Consider the following 22,651-nt stretch of genomic DNA (forward strand, 5'->3'; position numbering starts at 1 on the left):
AGAAATGTTTTGACGTTCTCCGTCGTCGCAACTTAACCTTAAATGACTCCAAATCTGTGAAATCAGTACCATCAGTCAACATCCTTGGCTACTGGGTGGGCAACGGTGTCATCAAACCGGATCTGGAGCGACTTCGTCCGCTTCAGGAGCTCCCTCCCCCTACGAATCTCGGCTCTCTTCGTCGGGCACTCGGCATGTTCGCCTGTTAGGCAAAATGGATACCCCACTTCTCCGACAAGATCCAGCCCCTGCTTCACGCGAAGTCATTTCCATTGGAGGCAACGGCTATTTCAGCTTTCAAACTCCTCAAGCGACAACTGGAAAAAGCCACGCTTCATTCCACTGATGAAAATCTTCCTTTCGTGGTCGAGTGCAATGCATCGGATGTGGCGATCTCTGCTACCTTGAATCAAGGTGGTCGACCTGTTGCATTTCTGTCCAGAACTTTGCAGGGTAGCGAGCTACATTATTCTCTTGTCGAGAAGGAGGCTACGGCCGTCATCGAAGCGGTACGTAAATGGAGTCATTTTCTCGCTCGTCACCATTTCACACCTATAACCGATCAGCGCTCCATGGCCTTTACGCTGGATAACCGGAAACGCACTAAGATCAAGAATAACAAAATACAACACTGGAGGATGGAATTGGCCGCCTTTGGATACACCATACATTATCGACCCGGCAAAGAGAATGTGGCCCCGGATACCCTCACGCGAGCATTCTGCTCCTCTATGTCAACTTCGACTCTGGCGGATCTTCATACTGACTTATGCCATCCTGGCATTACCCGTATGTTGCACTTTGTGCGATCTAAAAATCTCCCGTTTTCTACGGAAGATGTGAAAAGAACATGCTCCTCCTGTAGAATTTGTGCAGAATTAAAACCGCAATTCTTCCGTCCATCGGATGGCTCTCTCATACACGCTATGCATTGACTTTAAAGGGCCATTGCCTTCCTCAACGCGAAACACCTACTTACTGACTATGGTGGACGAATATTCACGCTTTCCCTTTGCTTTCCCCTGTCCCAAAATGCTTACTTCCACAGTGATCAAATGCCTTGATCAAGTCTTTTCCCTTTGCGGTACGGCCAATTTCATCCACTCTGATCGGGGTCCCTCCTTCATGTCAAGCGAACTCAAAAGTTATCTCTCCCAACGGGGAGTTGCCACAAGTAAAACTACACCGTACGATCCCATCGGTAACAGACAGGTTGAGAGATACAACACTATCATTTGGAACGCTGTTCGTCTTGCGCTGAGGTCACGCAACCTATCAGACCAGCAGGGGAAACAATGCTCCCTGACGTGTTGCATTCCATCAGGTCTCTCCTTTCCATGTCTACCAATGTCACACCTCACGAGTGATTCTTCAGCTTCCAGCATCGCTCCACCCATGGGACGTCTCTACCGTCATGGTTGGCAGCTCCCGGACCCATGCTGCTCCGAAGATTTGTCTGATCATCTAAAAACGATCCCCTCGTCGACGAGGTAGAACTCACGGACATCAACCCCACGTACGCACACGTGCGGTACCCTGATGGCCGGGAGTCCACCGTTTCGCTCCGGGACCTGGCTCCCTGTCCGGCCGGTTCCACGGACCCAACCGATAACAATACTGTGGAGGAATTCCTGGAGTGTATACGGGATGGCTTCCTGGACCAATATGTCGAGGAACCAACTAGAGATCAGGCCATCTTAGACAGGGTATTATGTAATGAGAAAGGAGTAATCAGCAACCTTGTTGTGCGAGGCCCCTTGGGTCGGAGCGATCATAATATGATCGAATTCTTCATTAAGATGGAGAGTGAAATAGTTGATTCAGAGACTAGGGTCCTGAATTTAAATAAAGGAGCCTACGATGGTATGAGGTGCGAGTTGGGTAGGATTGATTGGGGAATGTCACTCAAAGGGTTGACGGTCGATGGGCAATTGCAAACATTTAAAGATCGCATGGATGAACTACAGAATTTGTTCATCCCAGTTTGGCATAAAAATAAGACAAAAAAGGTGACTCAACCATGGCTAACAAGGGAAATTATGGATAGCATAAGATCCAAGGAGAGGACATATAAATTGGCCAGAAAAAGCAGTAAACCTGAGGATTGGGAGCAGTTTAGGATCCAACAAAGGAGGACAAAGGGATTAATTAAGAGGGGGAAAATAGAGTGTGAGAGTAAGCTTTCAGGGAACATAAAAACTGACTTTAAAAGCTTCTATAGATATGTGAAGAGAAAAAGATTGGTGAAGTCAAGCGTAGGTCCCTTGCAGTCAGAATCAGGGGAATTTATAATGGGGGACAAAGAAATGGTAGACCAATTCAACACATACTTTGGTTCTGTCTTCACAAAGGAGGACAGAAATAACCTCCCAAAGATGTCGGGGAACATAGGGTCTAATGAAAGGGAGGAACTGAAAGAAATCAGTATTTGTAGGGAAATGGTGTTAGGGAAATTGATGGGATTGAGGGCCGATAAATCCCCAGGGCCTGATAATCTACATCCTAGGGTACTTAAGGAAGTGGCCCTAGAAATAGTAGATGCATTGCTGGTCATCTTCCAAAATTCGATAGACTCTGGAACAGTACCCATGGATTGGCGGGTAGCTAATGTTACCCCATTGTTCAAAAAGGGTGGTAGAGAGAAAACAGGGAATTACAGACCGGTAAGCCTGACATCGGTAGTGGGGAAAATGCTAGATGTAATAGCAGAGCACTTGAAAACAGTGACCGGATCGGACAAAGTCAACATGGATTTACAAAAGGTAAATCGTGCTTGACTAATCTACTGGAATTTTTTGAGGGTGTAACTGGTAAAATAGATAAGGGAGAACCAGTGGATGTGGTGTATTTGGATTTTCAAAAGGCTTTTGATAAGGTCCCGCATAAGAGATTAGCATGTAAAATTAAGCCACATGGAATTGGGGGCAAGGTATTGACTTGGATAGAGAACTGGTTGGCAGACAGAAAGCAAAGAGTTGGAATAAATGGCTCTTTTTCCAAGTGGCTGGCAGTGACTAGTGGGGTACCGCAGGGATCGGTCCTTGGACCCCAGCTATTCACAATATATATTAATGATCTGGACGAGGGAACTCGATGTAATATCTCCAAGTTTGCAGACAACACAAAGCTGGGTGGGCGTGTGTGCTGTGAGGAGGATGCCGAGAAACTCCAGTATGATTTGGACAGGTTGGGTGATTGGGCAGAAGCATGGCAGATGCAATATAACGTGGATAAATGCGAGGTTATCCACTTTGGTGTCAAAAACAGGAAGGCAGATTATCTAAATGGCAATAGATTGGGAGAAGGGGAAGTGCAACGAGACCTGGGGCGTCCTTGTGCACCAGTCGCTGAAAGCAAGCATGCAGGTGCAGCAGGCGGTTAAGGCGGCAAATGGTATGTTGGCCTTCGTAGCGAGAGCATTTGAGTACAGGAACAAGGATGTCTTGCTGCAGTTGTACAGGGCCTTGGTGAGGCCACACCTTGAGTATTGTGTGCAGTTTTGGTCGCCTTATCTGAGGAAGGATGTTCTTGCCATGGAAGGAGTGCAGCGAAGATTCACCAGGCTGATACCTGGGATGGCACGAATGACGTATGAGGAGAGATTGGGTCGATTGGGCTTGTACTCGCTGGAGTTTAGAAGAATGAGAGGGGATCTCATCGAAACTTATAAAATTCTGACAGGACTAGACAGACTAGATGCTGGAAGGATGTTCCCGATGGTCGGGGAGTCCAGAACCAGGGGTCACAGTCTAAGGATAAGGGGTAAGCCATTTAGGACAGAGATGAGCAAGAATTTCTTCACCCAGAGAGTGGTGAACCTGTGGAATTCTCTGCCAAATGCAGCAGTAGAGGCCAATTCATTAAATATATTCAAGAAGGAGTTGGATATATTTCTTAAGGCTAAAGGGATCAAGGGATATGGAGAGAAGGCAGGGACAGGGTACTGAATTTGGATGATCAGCCATGATCTCATTGAATGGCGGAGCAGGCTCGAGGGGCCGAATGGCCTACTCCTGCTCCTATCTTCTATGTGAGAGGGACCCACGGGGATGATGCCGACATTCTGCGCTCCCCCGAAGAGGACGCCCTACCTGGGACATCGAGAGATCAGCCAGCTGCCTCACCTGATCCACTCGGGGAGCCGAGCACTCCCCGTGGGATGGCCACCCGAGGCCAGGACGCCGTTCAATCCCCGGCAATCCAACAGGATGAAGCCAGTTCTGCGCCTGTGGGGACCCGCACCCGGAGTCACGATCTCCCCAGCCTCCCTCGGGTCAATCAGAGCAACACTGGCCCTGTCGATCCACCGGTACGGATCAAACGGCCCAGGGACCAAGACACGGTCCTGGGAGACGTGCCTTCTAGCCATAAACAAAAATCTAAAAGACTGCGGCTATTCGTGGTCCGCCTAATCCGCTAAGAGGAAGTCGTCAGACTTCCAAATCTTTTAGGCAGGAAGAATGTTATAAATCTCATCATTCATCAAGAAACTACTCGTGAAATAACACTGGACGGCCAGCTGGTGGCGCCGTCCAAGGAGTATAAATACTTGGGCGTGGGCCCAGCCTGCCAGGGACATTTTGTAAGACAAGGAACTAGTGAAGTACAACTAGACCTCCATGTTCTGAAACAAGTTGATTAAAGCCTTGCTTTATGCTCAAACCAAGTGCGGTGAGTTTTATTACGTCACATACCATACAAACTAGGCCCTAATTAATAATTGAACGAAACTATGTTTTACTTTTATATTTAGAATATTCCCAGCGCATATAATATACCTTCTTGGTAGGAATGCTGTGCATAGCTTTGTGAATTCATTCCCTCTTTCACTCTATCATAAGACATAGAGCTTGCCATGCTTCCAACCTGATTCATTCTAATATCCGAGGGGTTAAGTTGTAGATATGTAGATTGTGGAAGATTTGAAAGTTGACCAGCTGGAACAAAAATAATATGTTAAGACTGATTATTATTGCTGCTGTGTATAAGAGTTTTCAGAAGAACAAAAAGGCAATTGCTAGAAGTTATAAAAATTAACTGCATGCTATTGACTTCATAAACTTGTTGCGTTGCAGTATCCAGCTTTTATAGGAGGAAAATAATGGCCCGGAATTTGCAGTTGTAATAACAGTGAAACTGTTAGTGTTCGCCATCATTACTCTGTAAAACTGACAGCAACTTCTGGAGTCTGCACATGTGCATTTAAATGCGGAAATCTTGAAATTGCTGTCAGCGATACGCTGCTCCTCCATACGGTGCGGTGTTGCAGTCCTCGCAGATAAAAATCAATTAGAAAACTGATGTGAACTTCCACTTTTTACACTTTATGCTCGCTGTTAGAACCCTTGAAAAAGTTAAGCCTTGTTGAATAAGGTGTAACTGAGTTTTTAAATGGCGTACTTGTGGAATGTCAAATTTCTCCATTCCATGATAAAAATTCCATAGATTAAAATAAAATAAAATTTAAGTTTATGATGTTTCAGCTTCTACTTTTAATCTCATGTGTATGACCCAATCTTTATTTAACCTGCTGTAGAATTATAAAAAATGATAAAACTTGCTCGTTACTTCCCGATTTGCTGTCTGTGAGAATTCTTCAATGTGATTGGTTGCTTAGCCGGATTGATGACATCACTGCTGCATGAATACTAGAATTAAATGAACATCCAGAAAGGTGGAGTCCATGCCCCAGAGCCCGCTAACAGTTTGTGGGCAGCTTATTTCGAAGTCAGCAGCCAGCGGTGAACGCCATTACATACGGGCCAATAGGTGAGTAGTAGTGATGTTAATGTGACTGGCATTCAGACAACTTAAACCACAACAATGATAAATTTTTTGTTGAAATAATTTCCCACATAAAAAAGAAAACAGGTCAGAACCAAAGAAATTAAGTTTGATCTATTGTGCTGGTTTCTGTGTATGTTAAGAGGGCATTAAAGAATGGATTGAAAGTTAAAGTGAAATGTTTTTCTGTATAATATAGTACTCGTCATTTCCCAAACTGTGTTTGTATGTAGTTCACAATGTTCATGAAATAATTAGCTTCTCAAAGTAGTTTTCTGATGCCACTAAAGCAATAAATTAATCAAAAGCAAAATACTGCGAATGCTGGTAATCTGAAATAAAAACAGAAAATGCTGGAAATACTCAGCAGGTCAGGCAGCATCTGTAGAGAAACAGAGTTAACATTTCAGGTCAATGACCCTTCGACAGAACTGGAAAAAGTTGGAGCTGTAAAAGATTTTTAAGCAAGTGTAGGGGCAGGAAGAGGGGGGAGGGAGGAAAGAACAAAAGGGAAAGTCCATAGATGGAAGGCAGGAGAGATTAAGAGACAAAAGGGATGATGGTGCAAGGCAAAAGGAGATGGTAATGGGACAAGTTAAGAAACAAAAGATGAGTCTAGATGAGGTGTAAATGGGAATGGCAGAATCATTAACAGCTGCCTTGTGAAAAAAAAATAGGGGCAGAGATTATGGTCTGAAATTGTTGAACTCGTTGTTGATTCCAGAAGGCTGTAAAGTGCCTAATCGAAAGATGAGGTGCTGTTCCTCGAGCTTACGTTGAGCTTCATTGGAACAGTGTAAGAGGCCGAGGACAGAGAGATCAGAGTGGGAGTGGAGCGGAGAATTAAAAGTGACAGGCGACTGGAAGCTCTGGGTCACCCTTATGGACTGACCGGCAAAGCGGTCACCCAATCTGCGTCTGGTCTCCCCAATGTAGAGGAGACCGCATCGTGAGCAGCGAATACAGTATACTAAATTGCAAGAAGTACAAGTAAATCGCTGTTTCACCTGGAAGGAGTGTTTGGGGCCCTGGACAGTGGGGAGGAGGTAAAGGGGCAGGTGTTGCGTCTCCTGCACTTGCACGGAAGGTGCCGGCCGAAGGGGAAGGGGTGTTGGGGGTAAGAGGAGTGGACCAGGGTGTCGCGGAGGGAGCTGAAAGGGATGGGGAGGGGAAGATGTGTTTGGTGGTGGGATCACGCTGGAGGTGGCGGAAGTGGCGGAAATGGCGGAGGATGATCCATTGAATGTGGAGGCTGGTGGGGTGAAAGGTGAGGACAAGGGGAACCCTATCGTGGTTCCGGGAGGGAGAGGAAGGGGTAGGGGCGAGAGCAGAAGTGCAGGAAATAGAATGGACACGGTCATGGGCCATGTCAACCACGGTAGAGGGGAATCTTCGGTTGAGGAAAAAGGAAGACATGTCGGAAGCACTAGTATGGAAGGTGGCATCGTCAGTGCAGATGCGGCGGAGACGGAGAAACTGGGAGAATGGAATAGAGTCCTTACAGGAAGTGGGGTCGGAGGAAGTGTAGTCCAGGTAGCTGTGGGAGTCAGTGGGCTTATAGTGAATGTTTGTCAATAGCCTATCCCCAGAGATGGAGACAGAGAAGTCGAGGAAAGGAATGAAAAAGAGTCGGAGATGAACCATGTGAAGGTGAGGGAAGGGTGGAAATTGGAAGCAAAGTGAATGAAATTTTCTAGTTCAGGACAAGAGCAGGAAACTGCACCGATACAGTAATCAACGTACCGGAAAAAGAGGTGAGGGAGGGGACCTGAGAAGGACTGGAACAAAGAATCCCACGATCCCACGAAAAGTTCCACAGATCCCACGAAAAGGCAGGCAGAGCTAGGAACGATGCGGGTTCCCATAGCAACACCTTTAATTTGGAGAAAGTGAGTGGAGTCAAAGAAGAAGTTGTTCAATGTGAGAACAAGTTCAGCCAGGCGAAGGAGGGTGGTGGTGGAAGGGGACTGGTTGGGCCTCTGTTCAAGGAAGCAGAGCCCCCTCAGGCCATCCTGGTGGGGGATGGAGGTGTTGAGGGATTGGACATCCAGTGAAAAGGAGACGGTTGGGGCCAGGAAACTGGACATTGTTAAAGTGGCAGAGGGCGTCAGAAGAGTTGCAGATGTACATAGGAAGAGACTGGACAAGGGGAGGAAAAAAGAGTCGAGATAGGAAGAAATCAGTTCCGTGGGGCAAGAACAGGCTGAAACGATGGGTCTACTAGGGCAGTCCTGTTTGTGGATCTTGGGAAGGAGGTAGAAGCAGGCTGTGCGGGGTTGGGGAACTATGAGGTTGGCAGCCGTGGAGGGAAGATCTCCAGAGGAGATGAGGTCAGTGACTGTCTTATTAAATTAATCATATCATCACAAAAGAACAACAGGAATCGAGTCAGCAGCAGATTCCTGGGAAGTAAACAGTGCTCTGTATACTACATGTTACAAATGCAAGGTTTTATTTACAGTAACTGTAATGTAATTTTAAGACATTATATTATTGAACAAAGAATACACAAAATGTCCATTAAAACATGCAGAATTAACTGAAATGCAAATGGTTTACGATTTATCAACATTCTTCAAAAGCATCCATTCAAATTGTTACTCGATACTCGGGCTTCCGAACTTAATTCATCAAATTAGCAGTGAAGATATATTTGAAATCTTTCATACTGCCGGTTAGATGTTTGAATTTGGCACAGATCAGAAACAATATGGTAATGCATACTTACATGGAAGTGGAACCCTTTTAACTACACCAATAGTGCTGGGTGGATCCTGTCCTCTGACAACCTATAATTCACAAATATCCATAAACATCAGTGAATTACAAAAAACAAAATACAGTGAAACCATTACAATTTCTCCCTTTTCACTGTACATTGTTTACACATGCTGCAACTAAGAAAATTAGCTGGTGGAATTTGTTTGCAAAAGTATTACAGGAAAATTCTATTATCGTTCGTATTTTAGGACTCGCAGTTTCTGATTTTAAAAAGAATCAAATGTTCCTTTGTGCTGGCAACATTGAACTATGGTACTCTGTAGCTACAAAGCAGATGTGTATTTTATAACTACTTCACAATTACATTTATAATTTTAAAACAGTACTGCAGCCCATTACTACTAACTGAAATACTCCTATTTCCCTGTAAAGAACTAACTCAGAATAGCAAAAGACAGGAAGGGGAAGGGTAAGGGGGTCCACGTGCACAATACATTTTCAGTGGTATCTTCTTGTCCCCAAAATAATTCTTATAGCATCTGACAGCTCTATATTTCAAAATGTAGCAAATGAATCACTTTGAGAAACGCAGGACACTGCACACAGTGTAAAAATTGTTTTAATAATACAGCCCATCAGTTCAGTGTGTGAGGTATTTGATTCTTGGAACATGTTGAGGCAAGTATGTTGGTTGGCAGTCAATAGAGGGCTTTCCTGATAAAAAGGAACATGAACTCCCCCAGAGTAGTGGGTGGGAAAATTAGGCACTATGTGGAGGCTGGATCACATAAAAACTAAGTTTCCTGGGGAAAATGAGCACACATTACATCCATAATAGGCCCACAAACTCAAAAACAAATTGTGCACACATCATCATTATCTGAACTTCAGTTTTAAGCCTCTGGTTGAAAATTTACAGGAAAATCAGACATGTGTACTCAGGAATTCAGAATATTTACCCAATAACTATACAAGTTTAAAAATGATTTCATTACCATCACAATAACACTCCCAGCTTTCAACTGGTAATTTGAAATTGACACGAATCATATTTACCTCCAAAGAGGCACAACCTCCTTAATTACTAATCCATAGAACATGGACAGGACAGAAAGAGTATGAATTCATAACTTTGTTGGAATTTACTTTTTATTTAAAGAGAGATGGAAAAGAAAGAAAATCAATTTTAACATTCAGTTGTTAAATGTACATAAAATTAAAGTAGTAACATTAGCATTTCTAGACATGACTAGACTCAAATGTGGACTGAATTAATAAAAATGTGGGGCATGTTTTGCAAAAAGAAATAGACAATTATCTTCAGATTAGATTAACAATTCAGAAGAATAAATTTGAAATGTTACCAGTATCAGAGAGGAGACAGCAGTTTAGATTTGTTAAGAAAGAATGCAGGGAACACATCTTAATTCATCAAACAAACCTAAAACTGAATAGGTCACATACAATGTATCCAAAAACAACAGTATTTGGAAGTGTTTAAAGGAACAAAGAAGTCTTTTCACAATTTGAGTCTACTAAAGGCCAGTTAGTTACTCCTGCCATGCGTCTTTTGAGTAAACTTTATTTCATAATTAAGACAAAATTTAAAAAAAATCAAATACAGTAAGCTAAACAAAACCCATAAAATCCAGTTAATGTCTTTGCCATAGAAAATCTATTGTAATTTACCTGTATGTTCCTCCTTCCTTCCAATTTCTCAATAATAGCAGCTCTTTCTTTAACAATATCGGCCAATTCCCCTTGCTTCAGTTTAGTTCCATCCCACTTCATCATCTCCGGATATTCTTTTGACTAAGAAAAAATGACAGTAAAAGGGATTATTCTGATACTGATAAAATTATCTATTTACCCTTAACATGCAAATGAAATGTGTTGTTTTGTTTAAAATAATCCACTGTTTTAAGGACCATTATTATTCAAATGTTCGTACCCAGACTGGGTGAAAATATTGCTGATCATAGGTGCTGTAAAAAAAAAGACATTTTGCAGCATGTAATTTCTTCGTATTCTCCTTCAACATGCTACCCCCTGCTGTCCAGGTACTTAGTGTGTATCTCTTTCCTTACAGTCAGTTTTTCGCTTGTGTCTTTATTCATCCATGGTGTCTTATTTGTTTAGTTTGTTTTTGTTTTTTAGCGAAATATATTTTTCATGGACGCTGTTGAACAGTTTTTAAATGTTTACCAATGCTGTTCTACATGAATGTTTACCAATATTGTTGTCATAGAATCATAGAAATTTATGGCACTGAATGAGGCCATTGGGCCCATCGTGTCCGTGCCAGCTGAAAAAGAGCTAGCCAGCCTCATCCCACTTTCCAGCTCTTGGTCCGTAGCCCTGTAGGTTCTGGCACTTCAAGTGCATATCCAAGTACTTCTTAAATGCAATGAGGGTTTCTGCCTCGACCATCCTTTCAGGCAGTGAGTTCCAGACCCTTATTACCCTCTGGGTAGAAAAAAAGTTCTCTAACGCCCCTTTAATCCTTCTACCAATTACTTTAAATCTATGCCCCCTGGTTATTGACCTCTCTGCCAAGGGAAATAGGTCCTTCGTTTCCACTCTATCTAGGCCCCTCAATTTTATACACCTCAATTAACTCTCCACTCAGTCTCCTCTGTTCCAAAGAAAACAACCCCAGCCTATCCAATCTTTCCTCATAGCTAAAATACTCCAGTCCTGGAAACATCCTCATAAATCTCCTCTGTACCCTCTCTAATGCAATCACATTTTTCCTGTAATGTGACCAGAACTGGACGCAGTTCAAGCATAACCTCCCTGCTCTTATATCCTATGCCTCAGCTAATAAAGGAAAGTATCCCGTAAGCCTTCTTAACCACCTTATCTACCTGTCCTGTTACCTTCAGGGATCTGTGGAGATGCACTCCAAGGTCCCTCTTTTCCACTACATTTCAGTATCCTACCATTTATTGTGTATTCCCTTGCCTTGTTAGCCCTTCCCAAATGCATTACCTCACACTTCTCTGGATTGAATTCCATTTTGACACTTTTCTGCCACCTGACCAGTCCATTAATATCTTCCCGCAGACTACAGCTTTCTTCCTATCAACCACACAGCCAATTTTTGTATCATCTGCAAACTTCTTAATCATGCCCCCTACATTGAAGTCCATTTTATTTTCACAAGTTCTATTCTCAGCCCCTCAAAATCGTCTTTTCTCCAATCTATTAACCTTTGTCATGCTTATGTCCTTCTCAATTATTATCTTACAGTGTACTATATTATGGTCACTATTGCCTAGATAGTCCCCTACTTTTACTTCTCTTATCTGCTCTGTTTCATTCCCCATTACTAGATCCAGTGGTGAATCCTCCCTCGTTGGGCTTCTTACATACTAGGTTAGAAAGGAGTCCTGTACACATTGCAAGAACTCCATTCCCTTTTCCCCTTTCCCTATCTCTTCTGGACAATTAATTTCAGGATAGTTGAAATTCCCCCCATGATTATTATTCTATGTTTTTTACTCATTTCCCTAATTCGCTTGCATGTTTCTTTCTCCACCTCCTTTCCACTATTAGGTCAGAGTCATAACGGCACAGAAGGAGACCTTTCAGCCCACAGAGTCCGTGTCGGCTCTCTGCAGAGCAATCCAGTCAGTCCCGTTCCCCCGCAGCCCTGCAAGTTTATTTCCCTCAAGTGCCTATCCAGTCTCCCTTTGAAAACATTGAGTGTGTCTGCTTCCACCACTTCCGTCAGCAGCGAATTCCAGGTCATCACCACTCGCTGCTTAAAAAAGATTTTCCTCACATCCCACCTGTATCTCTTGCCCAAAACCTTAAATCTGTGTCCCCTAGTCCTTGTACCATCAACTAGTGGGAACAGCCTTTCCCCGACTAGCCTATCCAAACCCATCATAATCTTGTACACCTCGATCAACTCACCCCTCAACCTCCTTTGCTCTAATGAAAACAAATCCAGCTTCTCCAACCTGTCCTTGTAGCGAAGATCCCCCATCCCCGGAACCATTCTGGTAAATCTCCTCTGCACCCTCTCAAGTGCATTCACATCCTTCCTAAAGTGTGGTGACTAGAACTGGATGCAACACTCCAGTTGTGGCCTAACCAGTGCTTTATAAAGGTCCAGCATAACTTCTCTACTTTTGTACTCAATACCTCTATTTATGAAGCCCAAGGTCCCATATGCTTTGCTAACCACTCTCTCAATATTTCCCGCCACCTTCACGGACCTATGCACGTTAACTCCCAGGTCCCTCTGTCCCTGCACACTCTTAATGGCACAGTTTTAGAGTATATTGCCTCTCCCTGATCCTTCTGCCAAAATGCATCACCTCACACTTCTCTGTATTAAATTCCGTCTGCCGCTTGTCTGCCCATTCTGCTAGCCTTTCTATGTCCTGTTGCAGTCGATTGGTATCATCCTCACTGTTGGCCACACCCCCAGGTGGTCTGTAGACTACCCCTATTAGTGTGATTGATCCTTTATCATCTTTTATCTCTATCCATATGAATTCTATTTGTCTTACTGATGGCCATGTCACTTTCTTCTCCTGCCATTATGTTCTCTCTATTAAGTACAGTTACTCCACAGTTAAGTACAGTTTTTCCCTTTCTGTATATTCTAAATAGGTTATACCCTGCAATGTTTAATTCCCAGTCCTGAATTTTCTGTAGCATGTCTCGGTAATCCCTACTATATCTGGTTCCTCGCAACGTATTATTGCCTCCAGTTCCCCTGTTTTATTACAGACACTGCGTGCATAGCTGTACAGACAGTTTAACTCGTTTTTAACAGCAGTTCCTCTCACTTTATTTTTAACTCCTATTCGTTAACTCTATTTATTCCCTGGCCATTTATGTCCCCACTTAGTTTAGTCTGTCCTAAGCTCTCCTTTCCTGTTTCATTTACATTTAGGTTTGTTTCATCTCTTGCAGGTCCCTCCCCCATCTTACGAGAACAATCACATACAAGCCACTCCATGTTCAGCATTTACTCACCATGTAATTCATTCTGTGCTTGAAACCACCAAGGTGTAAAACAAATATGCGCATGTAACCTGTAAAGTCACATAATGTGCATTCGTACATTGGTTCTCTTCCCCCATCACGCTGGTATTCAACCACATAATTGAGCCCTGAGAGAAATATCAAAGCAACAACATTTCGAGATTTAACACGCTTATCAAACATCATCTAATTTCAAAGAGAAGACATATCATCACACCATTTCAGCAACAGTCCTCACTCATTATTATACAGCAACGGCTGCAGGAAAATTCACATATAGCGTGATGATTGATTAGTGTGAATAACCCATAAACCTATCAAGCAAGTTGTAAGCATCTTTATAAAATAACCAAGGGGGGCAGGGGCAAATCGCCAGCCAATTCCTCCTGTATACTCAACAATATGTTTTCTATTGTGCCATTCAAGTGTCTATGAGTTCCTCTAGGAGTAAGGCAACTTATTTAATCGGCGTGATTGTAGGAGGTACATGGCCTAAAGAAGAACAGCAGAGAAAAAAACCAGGAGAGATACATGATGCCCTCACAGCAAGATGCAGATGTGGCATGCCACAATGCAGTGGCTGTCGAGGTTGCAAACATCTCCTTTCAAGTCACCTCAAACACACCAGAAAAAAATTGTGTAATTAAAAAACCCTATACTGTAGCAAAAGAGACTAAATGAGCAAGTGTGTAAATGCTTTTGTTAAACCTTTTTTGTGAAATTACCCACACCCACCCAAGAATTGTCATTTAAAATTTAATTTAAACTTGAACTAGAGTATTTGATTGGGAGAAACTGGCATGAACTTTCTTCTTCTTCTTCACTTTATTCATCAATTTTCTCCCTTCAACTTCACTTGAAGGTACTGACTGCTTGCTGGATTACAGTTCCATAGAAAGAAAAAAAAAACTTGCATTTTTGAAAGCACCTTTCATGACCATGGGATATCCCAAAGTGCTTCACAGCAAATAAAATACTATTGAAGTTAGTCACTGTTGTAATGTAGGGAAATATTCTTAATCAAATATTCACCCAGCTCTTTTCATTGAGTTATCGACTTTTGATGATCATTTATTCCATAAATCATCTAGTCTTTTGGAAAAATACGTACCAATTAAGGGTTCGTCTACATTCCAAGACATAATGTACTCTTCAAAGGATCTTGCATCACCACTGTCCATTACAGGAAGCAAAGGGTTGTCCACTTTATTACCTGTAATAAAAAAAGCTCTTGACAAATTGTAACAGCTACTTTACATTTAAGTAATACTCCAGGAAAACCATAACCTGTTACAAGTTAACGTTAATTTGAATAGTTTGTCTACAACTAATTTATGTACTAAAAAGGGAAACACATGTTCTGACATTACTACCAGAATCTCAGAATATGCTGTTTTATGAAGGACAGGAGCCTGATATGTCGTACTGTATAATGTAATTTTCTGCCACTAATGTTAAGTGTTTATCTAGCCAGTTCCTTAATGCCACCTAGTCTAATATCCTGAATCAGAGACTAAATGCTGTTTAAGTTTGTCTCCTTGACAATATAAATACATTGACTACATCCAATGCTCCAAATAAGAACCCAATTATACTCACCCAAAGTTTCTTTTAAAATTTCTTCAACCTGTCATGTCACATGCCAAGAATGATCCAGAAGCAAGAAAAAAGAAAATAATTGTTAAGTTTTCTTCCTTTGCAAAGAAAACTGAAACATTTGCATCACAATTCACTTAAATTGCAGATGGGGGTGGTGGGGAGAAATAGAGACTAGAGAAAATGCACAGTAGGATTACACAGCATATATGGCACAGAAACACAACATTCGGCCCAACCAGTCCATGCCGGCGTTTATGCTCCACACAAGCCTCCTCCCGGCTTTCCTCATCTAACTATCAGTATAACCCTCTATTCCCTACTCCTTCATTTGCTTATCTAGCCTCCCCTTAAATGTATCTATACTATTTGCCTCAACTACTCCTTGTGGTAGAGTTCCACATTCTCACCACTCTCTGGGTAAGGAAGTTATTTCTGAATTCCCTATTTGATTTCTTGGTGACTATCTTATATCGATGGCCTCGAGTTATGCTCTTCCCCACAAGTGGAAACACTCTCTATCTACTCCATCAAAATCTTTCATAATTTTGAAGTCCTCAATTAGGCCACCCCTCCGCCTTCTTTTTTCAAGCGAAAAAAGACCCAGCCTGCTCATCCTTTACTGATATGTATACCCTCGCATTTCTGGTATCATCCTTGTAAATCTTCTCTGCATCCTTTCCAGTGCCTCTATATCCTTTTTATAATGCGGCGACCAGAATTGTACGCAGTACTCCAAGTGTGGTCTAACCAAGGTTCGATACAAGTTTAGCATAACTTCACTACTTTTCAATTCTATCCCTCTAGAAATAAACCCGAGTGCCTGGTTTGCTTTTTTTTTAATGGCCTTGTTAACCTGTGTCGCTACTTTTAGTGATTTGTGTAGTTGTACTCCGAGATCCCTTTGCTCCTCTACCCCACCCAGACTCGCACCCTCCAAGTAATGTGACCTCGCTATTCTTCCTACCAAAATGTAATACCTGACATTTATCTGTGTTGAATTTCATTTGCCAATTATATGCCCATTCTGCAAGTTTATTAATGTCCTCCTGTAATTTGTTGCAGTCCTCCTCAGTATTAACTAACCCCGCCAATTTGGTGTCATCCGCAAATTTAGAAATTGTGTTTTTGATTCCAAAGTCTAAATCGTTAATATAAATTGTGAACAAAAGAGGTCCCAGCACTGATCCTTGTGGAACACCACTATCCACCTTCTGCCACTGTGAATAGCTACCCTTTACCCCAACTCTCTGTCTTGAAGCCAGCTAGCTATCCATTCTGGCTCCGCATTCTCTGACCTTATTCATTAGTCTATTATGTGGCACCTTATCGAAGGCCTTTTGAAAACCTAGATAAATTTCATCTACTGCATTACCCTCGTCTATTCTCTGTTACCTCGGTAGGCCTGAGTCAGAAGTGCAGAGGTCGTCAACTAAGACTTGGGGCTGAAGAAGGTTGCAGAAGTAGGGTGGTGCAAGGCTTGTTCTCACTACTTCCTCATTTTCCCCAACAGCCAATCTCCCTCTGCCCCAGGAAAAATCTACCCCACTGGATCCTTCAATACCACCCTTTCTAACTCTAAACTTCCTGCCACCCTTCACAACAACACCACATTTGTCAACCCGTTTCAAAGGTCCTATGATCCCACATTTAATATCCTCATAAGCTTAAGCGCCCCTGCCACATAACTGGCTTGATCATCCACTGCCAAATCCGGCAGGTCCATCTCACCTCATACTATCAACGGCTAAATCGTTCTACTACGCCAGGAATGTTGTATGGGGTACAAAAAACTCACACTGCCTCCCCCAATCCCCTCATGCTCACCACCACTGTCAACAGCACAGCTTCCCTACCTTCAAAACTGTCTTCATCGCACATCTCCAAAAAACCCACCGTGATCTTTTCATCTTTTCCAATTACCACCCCATCTCTGACCTCCCTAAAGTCCTCAAATGTCAACACCACGCCTCATTTAAATCCTTTCAATCTACTTTCCACACATCCCCCAGCACTGCGATTGTGCTAGTCAAAATCCTGGACATTATTACAGTGACAAACAAAGGCACATTATCCCTACTTGCCTTCTTGAATACTGCCGCCTACTCCCTCCTATTTCACCACCTCTCTAGGAACATAGGAACAGGAGTATGCCATTCAGCCCTTCGAGCCTGTTCCACCATTCAATTAGATCATGGCTGATGTGTATCTTAACTCCATCTACCCACCTTGGTCTGTAACGTTTAATATCCTTGCCGAACAAAAGTCTATAAAGCTCAGTTTAAAATTTTCAATTGGCCTAGCCTCACAGCTTTTTGGGTGAGAGAGTTCCAGATTTCCACTACTCTGTGAAGTAGTGGGGTTACGGAGGTAGGGTGGGATATGTGTTGGTGTAGGGGTTACGGGGATCGGGTGGGATATGTGTCGGTGCAGGCTCGATGGGCCGAAATGGCCTCTATCTGCACTGTGGGATTTCTGTGATTCTGTGATCACCACTGAATGGCCAAGCTCTAATTTTAAAGTTGCACCCCCTTGTTCTGGACACCCCACCAGAGGTATATAGCGAGAAACTATTTCCTATCAACTCCTTTAATCATCGTTCTGCTTTGACCTCCTGCAAATCAGTGGTAGAGCTTTCAGCCATCTCAGCCCAGCATTCTGGAGCTTTTTCCCTAAACCACCTTGCCGTGCTACTTTTCTATCCACCTTCAAAAGTCACCTAATATCCATGCATTAACCTTGCCTTCGGCCACCTCCCCTAATTCTTCTAAAATTGATTGGAATCAGTGTCATCTCTGCATGATCCTATATCCTGACACCCCAAAGCCTTTCCGCCATCTACAAGGCACAAGTAAGGAGTGTAATAGAATACTCTCCACTTGCCTGGATGAGTGCAGCTCCAACAACATTCAAGAAGCTAGACACCATCTAGGACAAAGCAGCCTACTTGACTGGCACCACATCGACCACCTTAAACATTCACTCACTCCATCACCGGCGTACCGTGGCTGCAGTGTGTACCATCTACAAGATGCACTGCAGCAACTCACCAAGGATTCTTCGACAGCACCTCCCAAACCCGCGACCTCTTCCACCTAGAAGGACAAGGGCAGCAGGCGCATGGGAACACCACCACCTCCAAGTCACACACCATCCTGACTTGGAAGTATATTGCCATTCCTTCATCGTCACTGGGTCAAAATCCTGGAACTCCCTCCCTAACAGCACTGTGGGAGTACCATCACCACACGGACAGCAGTAGTTCAAGAAGGCGGCTCACCACCACCTTCTCGAGGGCAATTAGGGATGGGCAATAAATGCTGGCCTTGCCAGCGATGCCAATATCCCACGAACGAATAAAAGAAAAATGTAAGTTATTGTAAATTATTCAGTAGTCACTGGAAATCAAACAGCTTTGCAAATATGTTTAATTAATGCAAGTCCTATCCTTTCAAAAATGAACACAAAAATTTTATGAAGTGCATTTAAAACAAATCTTTTTACACACGCACACTTATGAAATGGGGGAAGAAGCAAAAGAGATAAAGGGATATATGGATTGTGCATTCATCAATGATTTAGGCTAACAAGGCACCAAGTCCTAAATAGGGTGCAACATCACACAGGACACGCACGCACACACAACGTTGGGGGTCCAATTGTTCCTCCCCCCCCACCTCACTGATGGGCAATGCAGAACAACAATATGTTGAAAACTTCTTTGTTATTTTTAATTGTGCAGTGTAGAAATGTTACAACAGGACATTCTGTAACCAACCAAAAGTTATATTACAACTTCGAATATTACATTCACAAGACCTCTGCCATGTCACCATTGTTAAGCTAGAGGATGCATGATACAGGAAACTCTCGTTTAAACGGCACCTAATTATCTGGAATTCTCGAATAACCGGCAAAATTCAGAAGTAGGTTTTGAGGCTTCCGTATACTGTATATTTGTGGCTGTGTAACCGGGGCTCCAGCACCTGCGGCCGTGAGACCGGGGCTCCAGCACCTGCGGCCGTGAGACTGGGGCTCCAGCACCTGCGGCCGTGAGACCGGGGCTCCAGCACCTGCGGCTGTGTGACGGGGCTCTCGTACCTTGGGCCACTGTCACTCCATGTCCCTTCTTCTGGTCTGAGATCGGCCGATATATAAATTGCCTCGGTAGGAATACCTCCGTTATCCGGAAATTTTAATCAACCGGCAGCATCCTGGTCCTGTAGGTGCCGGATACGAAAGAGTTTACTGTATCAAAATCTATTGTTAACTTTGACCCAAACATTACATGAACATACATTTTAACTTTAATGCCAAGGCAGTTTCCTGTAGTTTGGCAGGGGGTGCGAAGTTATGAATTACACATTGCAATTCAGTGTGTGGTCCAGGTGCAATACAACCAGCCTGTTTGTTTTGTTTCAGCTCAATCTACAGTTTAAAAGTAGAAGATTTAAATTCAGCCAAACATACATTTGAGCACATGGAGTTGGATCATTATAGCCAATCTTACCTTTCTGTGCTGATACCCCCTGATATGTACCTGTAGATTCAGAGCAGATGCACAAGCTACTTTACATATCTAGAAATAAAATGTAAAGAGGGTTAATTTTCTGACTCCTCACATTTCAACAGTTAAAGCAAAGTATTTATACACCCATCATGCAGGTAATGCAAGGGGCAGCTGCAGTTATACCGTGTACTTGCACTACTCAAATCAGGGAAAGTAGAGGGCCATACATGGGCAAGTATAAAAAAAATTGTATACTAGCTTCTATCTAAATTTAGCCTTAAAAATAATTAAAAGGGTGAGATAATAGGCTATTTCAATTCTTTCCCAGGTTTAAATTTAAAAGTTAAGAATTTTGCTGCAAATCACCTGTACGTCTATTGCAGTTGAAATGCAGCACTAGGAGTGCCTGGCCACTTCCCCCAGGTGCCAAATACACAGTTCAAGAAATATTTGCACAAAGAATATTTTGCACAACTTGTGATTGCCAACATTATTGTGCAAAATTAATTTGCTGAGACACATTTGCCCCAAATGTAGTATATCTGGAGAATTACAGGTCAAGCACAGAAGTCAAGCTGCTGCTCCTTATTACTCCGTATTTCTTTCTTGGTCATTTGGGCCAACTTAATGATACAAGCAAGCTCCAAATTAAAAGTGCAAGTTGATAACCTCGTAATCAGAGTTGTGCACTGTCCATGGTAGAACATTCCATCACACTCCTTACTTGTGCCTTGTAGATGGTGGAAAGGCTTTGGGGAGTTAGGAGGGGACACCGTCGCCACAGAATACCGAGCCTCTGACCTGTTCTTGTTGCCACAGTACTTATGTGGCTGGTCCAGTTAAGTTTCTGGTCAATGGTGACCCCAGGATGTTGATGGTGGGGGATCTGGCGATGGTAATGCCGTTGAATGTCAAGGGGAGGTGGTTAGGCTCTAGCTTGTTGGAGATTGTCATTGCCTGGCACTTCTGTGGCACGAATGTTACCTGCCACTTATCAGCCCAAGCCTGAACGTCGTCCAGGTCTTGTTGCATGCGGGTATGGACTGCTTCATTATCTGAGGAGTTGTGAATAGCACTGACCACTGCAGTCATCAGCGAACATCCCCATTTCTGACCTTATGTTGGAGGGAAGGTCATTGACAAAGCAGCTGAAGATGGCTGAGCCTCGGACACTGCCCTGAGGAACTCCTGCAGCGATGTCCTGGGGCTGTAATGGTTGACCTTCAACCACCACAACCATCTTCCTTTGTGCTAGGTATGACTCCAGCCAGTGGAGAGTTGTCCCCCCGATTCCCATTGACTTCAGTTTTACTAGGGCTCCTTGATGCCAAACTTGGTCAAATGCTGCCTTGATGTCAAGGGCAGTCACTCTCACCTCACCTCTGGAATTCAGCTCCTTTGTCCATATTTGGACCAAGGCTGTAATGAGGTCAGGAGCCGAGTGGTCTTGGCGGAACCCAAACTGGGCATCAGCAGGTTATTGGTGATTAAGTGCCGCTTCATAGTGCTGTCGATGTCACCTTCCATCACTTTGCTGATGATTGAGATTAGACTGATGGGGTGGTAATTGGCTTGGTTGGATTTGTCTTCCTTTTTGTGGACAGGACATACCTGGGCAGTTTTCCACATTGTTGGATAGATGCCAGTGTTGTAGCTGTACTGGAACAGCTTGGCTCGGCGCGGCTAGTTCTGGAGCACAAGTCTTCAGCACGATAGCCGGGATGTTGTCGGGGCCCATAGCCTATGCTCAGCCGTTTCTTGAGATCACGTGGAGTGAATTGAAGTGGCTGAAGATTGGCTTCTGTGATGGAGGGGACTTCAGGAGTCGGCTGATAAAGATCATCCATTCAGCACTTCTGGCTGAAGATGGTTGCAAACGCTTCAGCCTTCTCTTGTGCACTCACGTGCTGGGCTCCACCATCATTGAGGATGGGAATATGCATGGAGCCTCCTCCTCCCGTTAGTTGTTTAATGGTCCACCACCATTCACGGCTGGATGTGGCAGGACTGCAAAACTTTGATCTGATCCGTTGATTGTGAGATCGCTTAGCCCTGTCTATAGCATGCTGCTTCCGCTTTTTAGCAGGCATGTAGTCCTGTGTTGCACTTTCCCCAGGTTGGCGCCTCATTTTTAGGTACGCTTGGTGCTGCTCCTGGCATGCTCTTCTACACTCCTTATTGAACCAGGGTTGGTCTCCTGGCTTGTTGGTAATGGTAGAGTGAGGGATATGTCGGGCCATGAGGTTACAGATTGTGGTAGAACACAATTCTGCTGCTGCTGATGGCCCACAGCGCCTCATGGATGCCCAGTTTTTGAGCTGCTAGATCTGTTCTGAATCTATCCCATTTAGCACGGTGGTAGTGCCATACAACACGATGGAGGGTGTCCTCAGTGTGAAGATGGGACTTCGTCTCCACAATGACTGCGCGGTGGTCACTGCTACCAATATTGTCATGGACAGATGCATCTGCGACAGGTAGATTGGTGAGGATGAGGTCAAGTAGGGAAAATGCTAGAGTCTATTATAAAAGGATGTGATAACAGGACACTTAGAAAATATCAACAGGATTAGACAAAGTTAACATGGATTTATGAAAGGGAAATCGTGTTTGACAAACCTACTGGAGTTTTTTGAGGATGTAACTGGTAGAATAGATAAGGGAGAACCAGTGGATGTGGTGTATTTGGATTTTTAGAAGATCTTTGATAAAGTCCCACATAAGAGGTTAATGTGCAAAATTAAAACACATGGGATTGGGGGTAATATACTGGCATGGATTGAAAATTGGTTGACAGGAAACAGAGAGTAGGAATAAATGGGTCTTTTTCAGGATCAGTGCCTGGGCCCCACCTATTCACAATATATATCAATGATTTGGATGAGGGAACCAAATGTAATATTTCCAAGTTTGCTGACGACACAAAACTAGGTGAGGAGGATGCAAAGAGGCTTCAAGGCGATTTAGACAAATTGAGTGAGTGGGCAAATACATGGCAGATGCAGTATAACGTGGATAAATGTGAAGTTATCTACT

General features: G+C 43.4%; 1 protein-coding gene across 9 annotated transcripts in view; it reads right to left on the minus strand.

The window, feature by feature from the left end:
- Positions 1 to 22,651, minus strand: part of LOC147117313 (uncharacterized) — an 85,773-nt gene that overhangs the window by 27,462 nt on the left and 35,660 nt on the right. For 3 of the 9 annotated variants that reach the window (XM_085988214.1, XM_085988215.1, XM_085988222.1), the window contains exons 3-9: positions 19,616 to 19,684; positions 15,109 to 15,136; positions 14,621 to 14,722; positions 13,501 to 13,637; positions 10,195 to 10,317; positions 8,513 to 8,573; positions 4,779 to 4,937 (exon numbers count right to left, since the gene is read on the minus strand). In XM_085988214.1, coding sequence (XP_085844340.1) covers positions 4,779 to 4,937; positions 8,513 to 8,573; positions 10,195 to 10,317; positions 13,501 to 13,637; positions 14,621 to 14,722; positions 15,109 to 15,136; positions 19,616 to 19,684 — 679 coding nt within the window. Of the gene's footprint in view, positions 1 to 4,778; positions 4,938 to 8,512; positions 8,574 to 10,194; positions 10,318 to 13,500; positions 13,638 to 14,620; positions 14,723 to 15,108; positions 15,137 to 19,403; positions 19,534 to 19,615; positions 19,685 to 22,651 lie in introns of those variants that run through there. The other 6 variants (XM_085988221.1, XM_085988216.1, XM_085988223.1 and 3 more) reach the window with 6 other exon arrangements.

Source organism: Somniosus microcephalus, chromosome 5 (assembly GCF_052327205.1).
Source record: "Somniosus microcephalus isolate GS21.2 chromosome 5, FLI_Smic_1.0, whole genome shotgun sequence".
NCBI classification, from domain to species: Eukaryota; Metazoa; Chordata; class Chondrichthyes; order Squaliformes; family Somniosidae; genus Somniosus; species Somniosus microcephalus.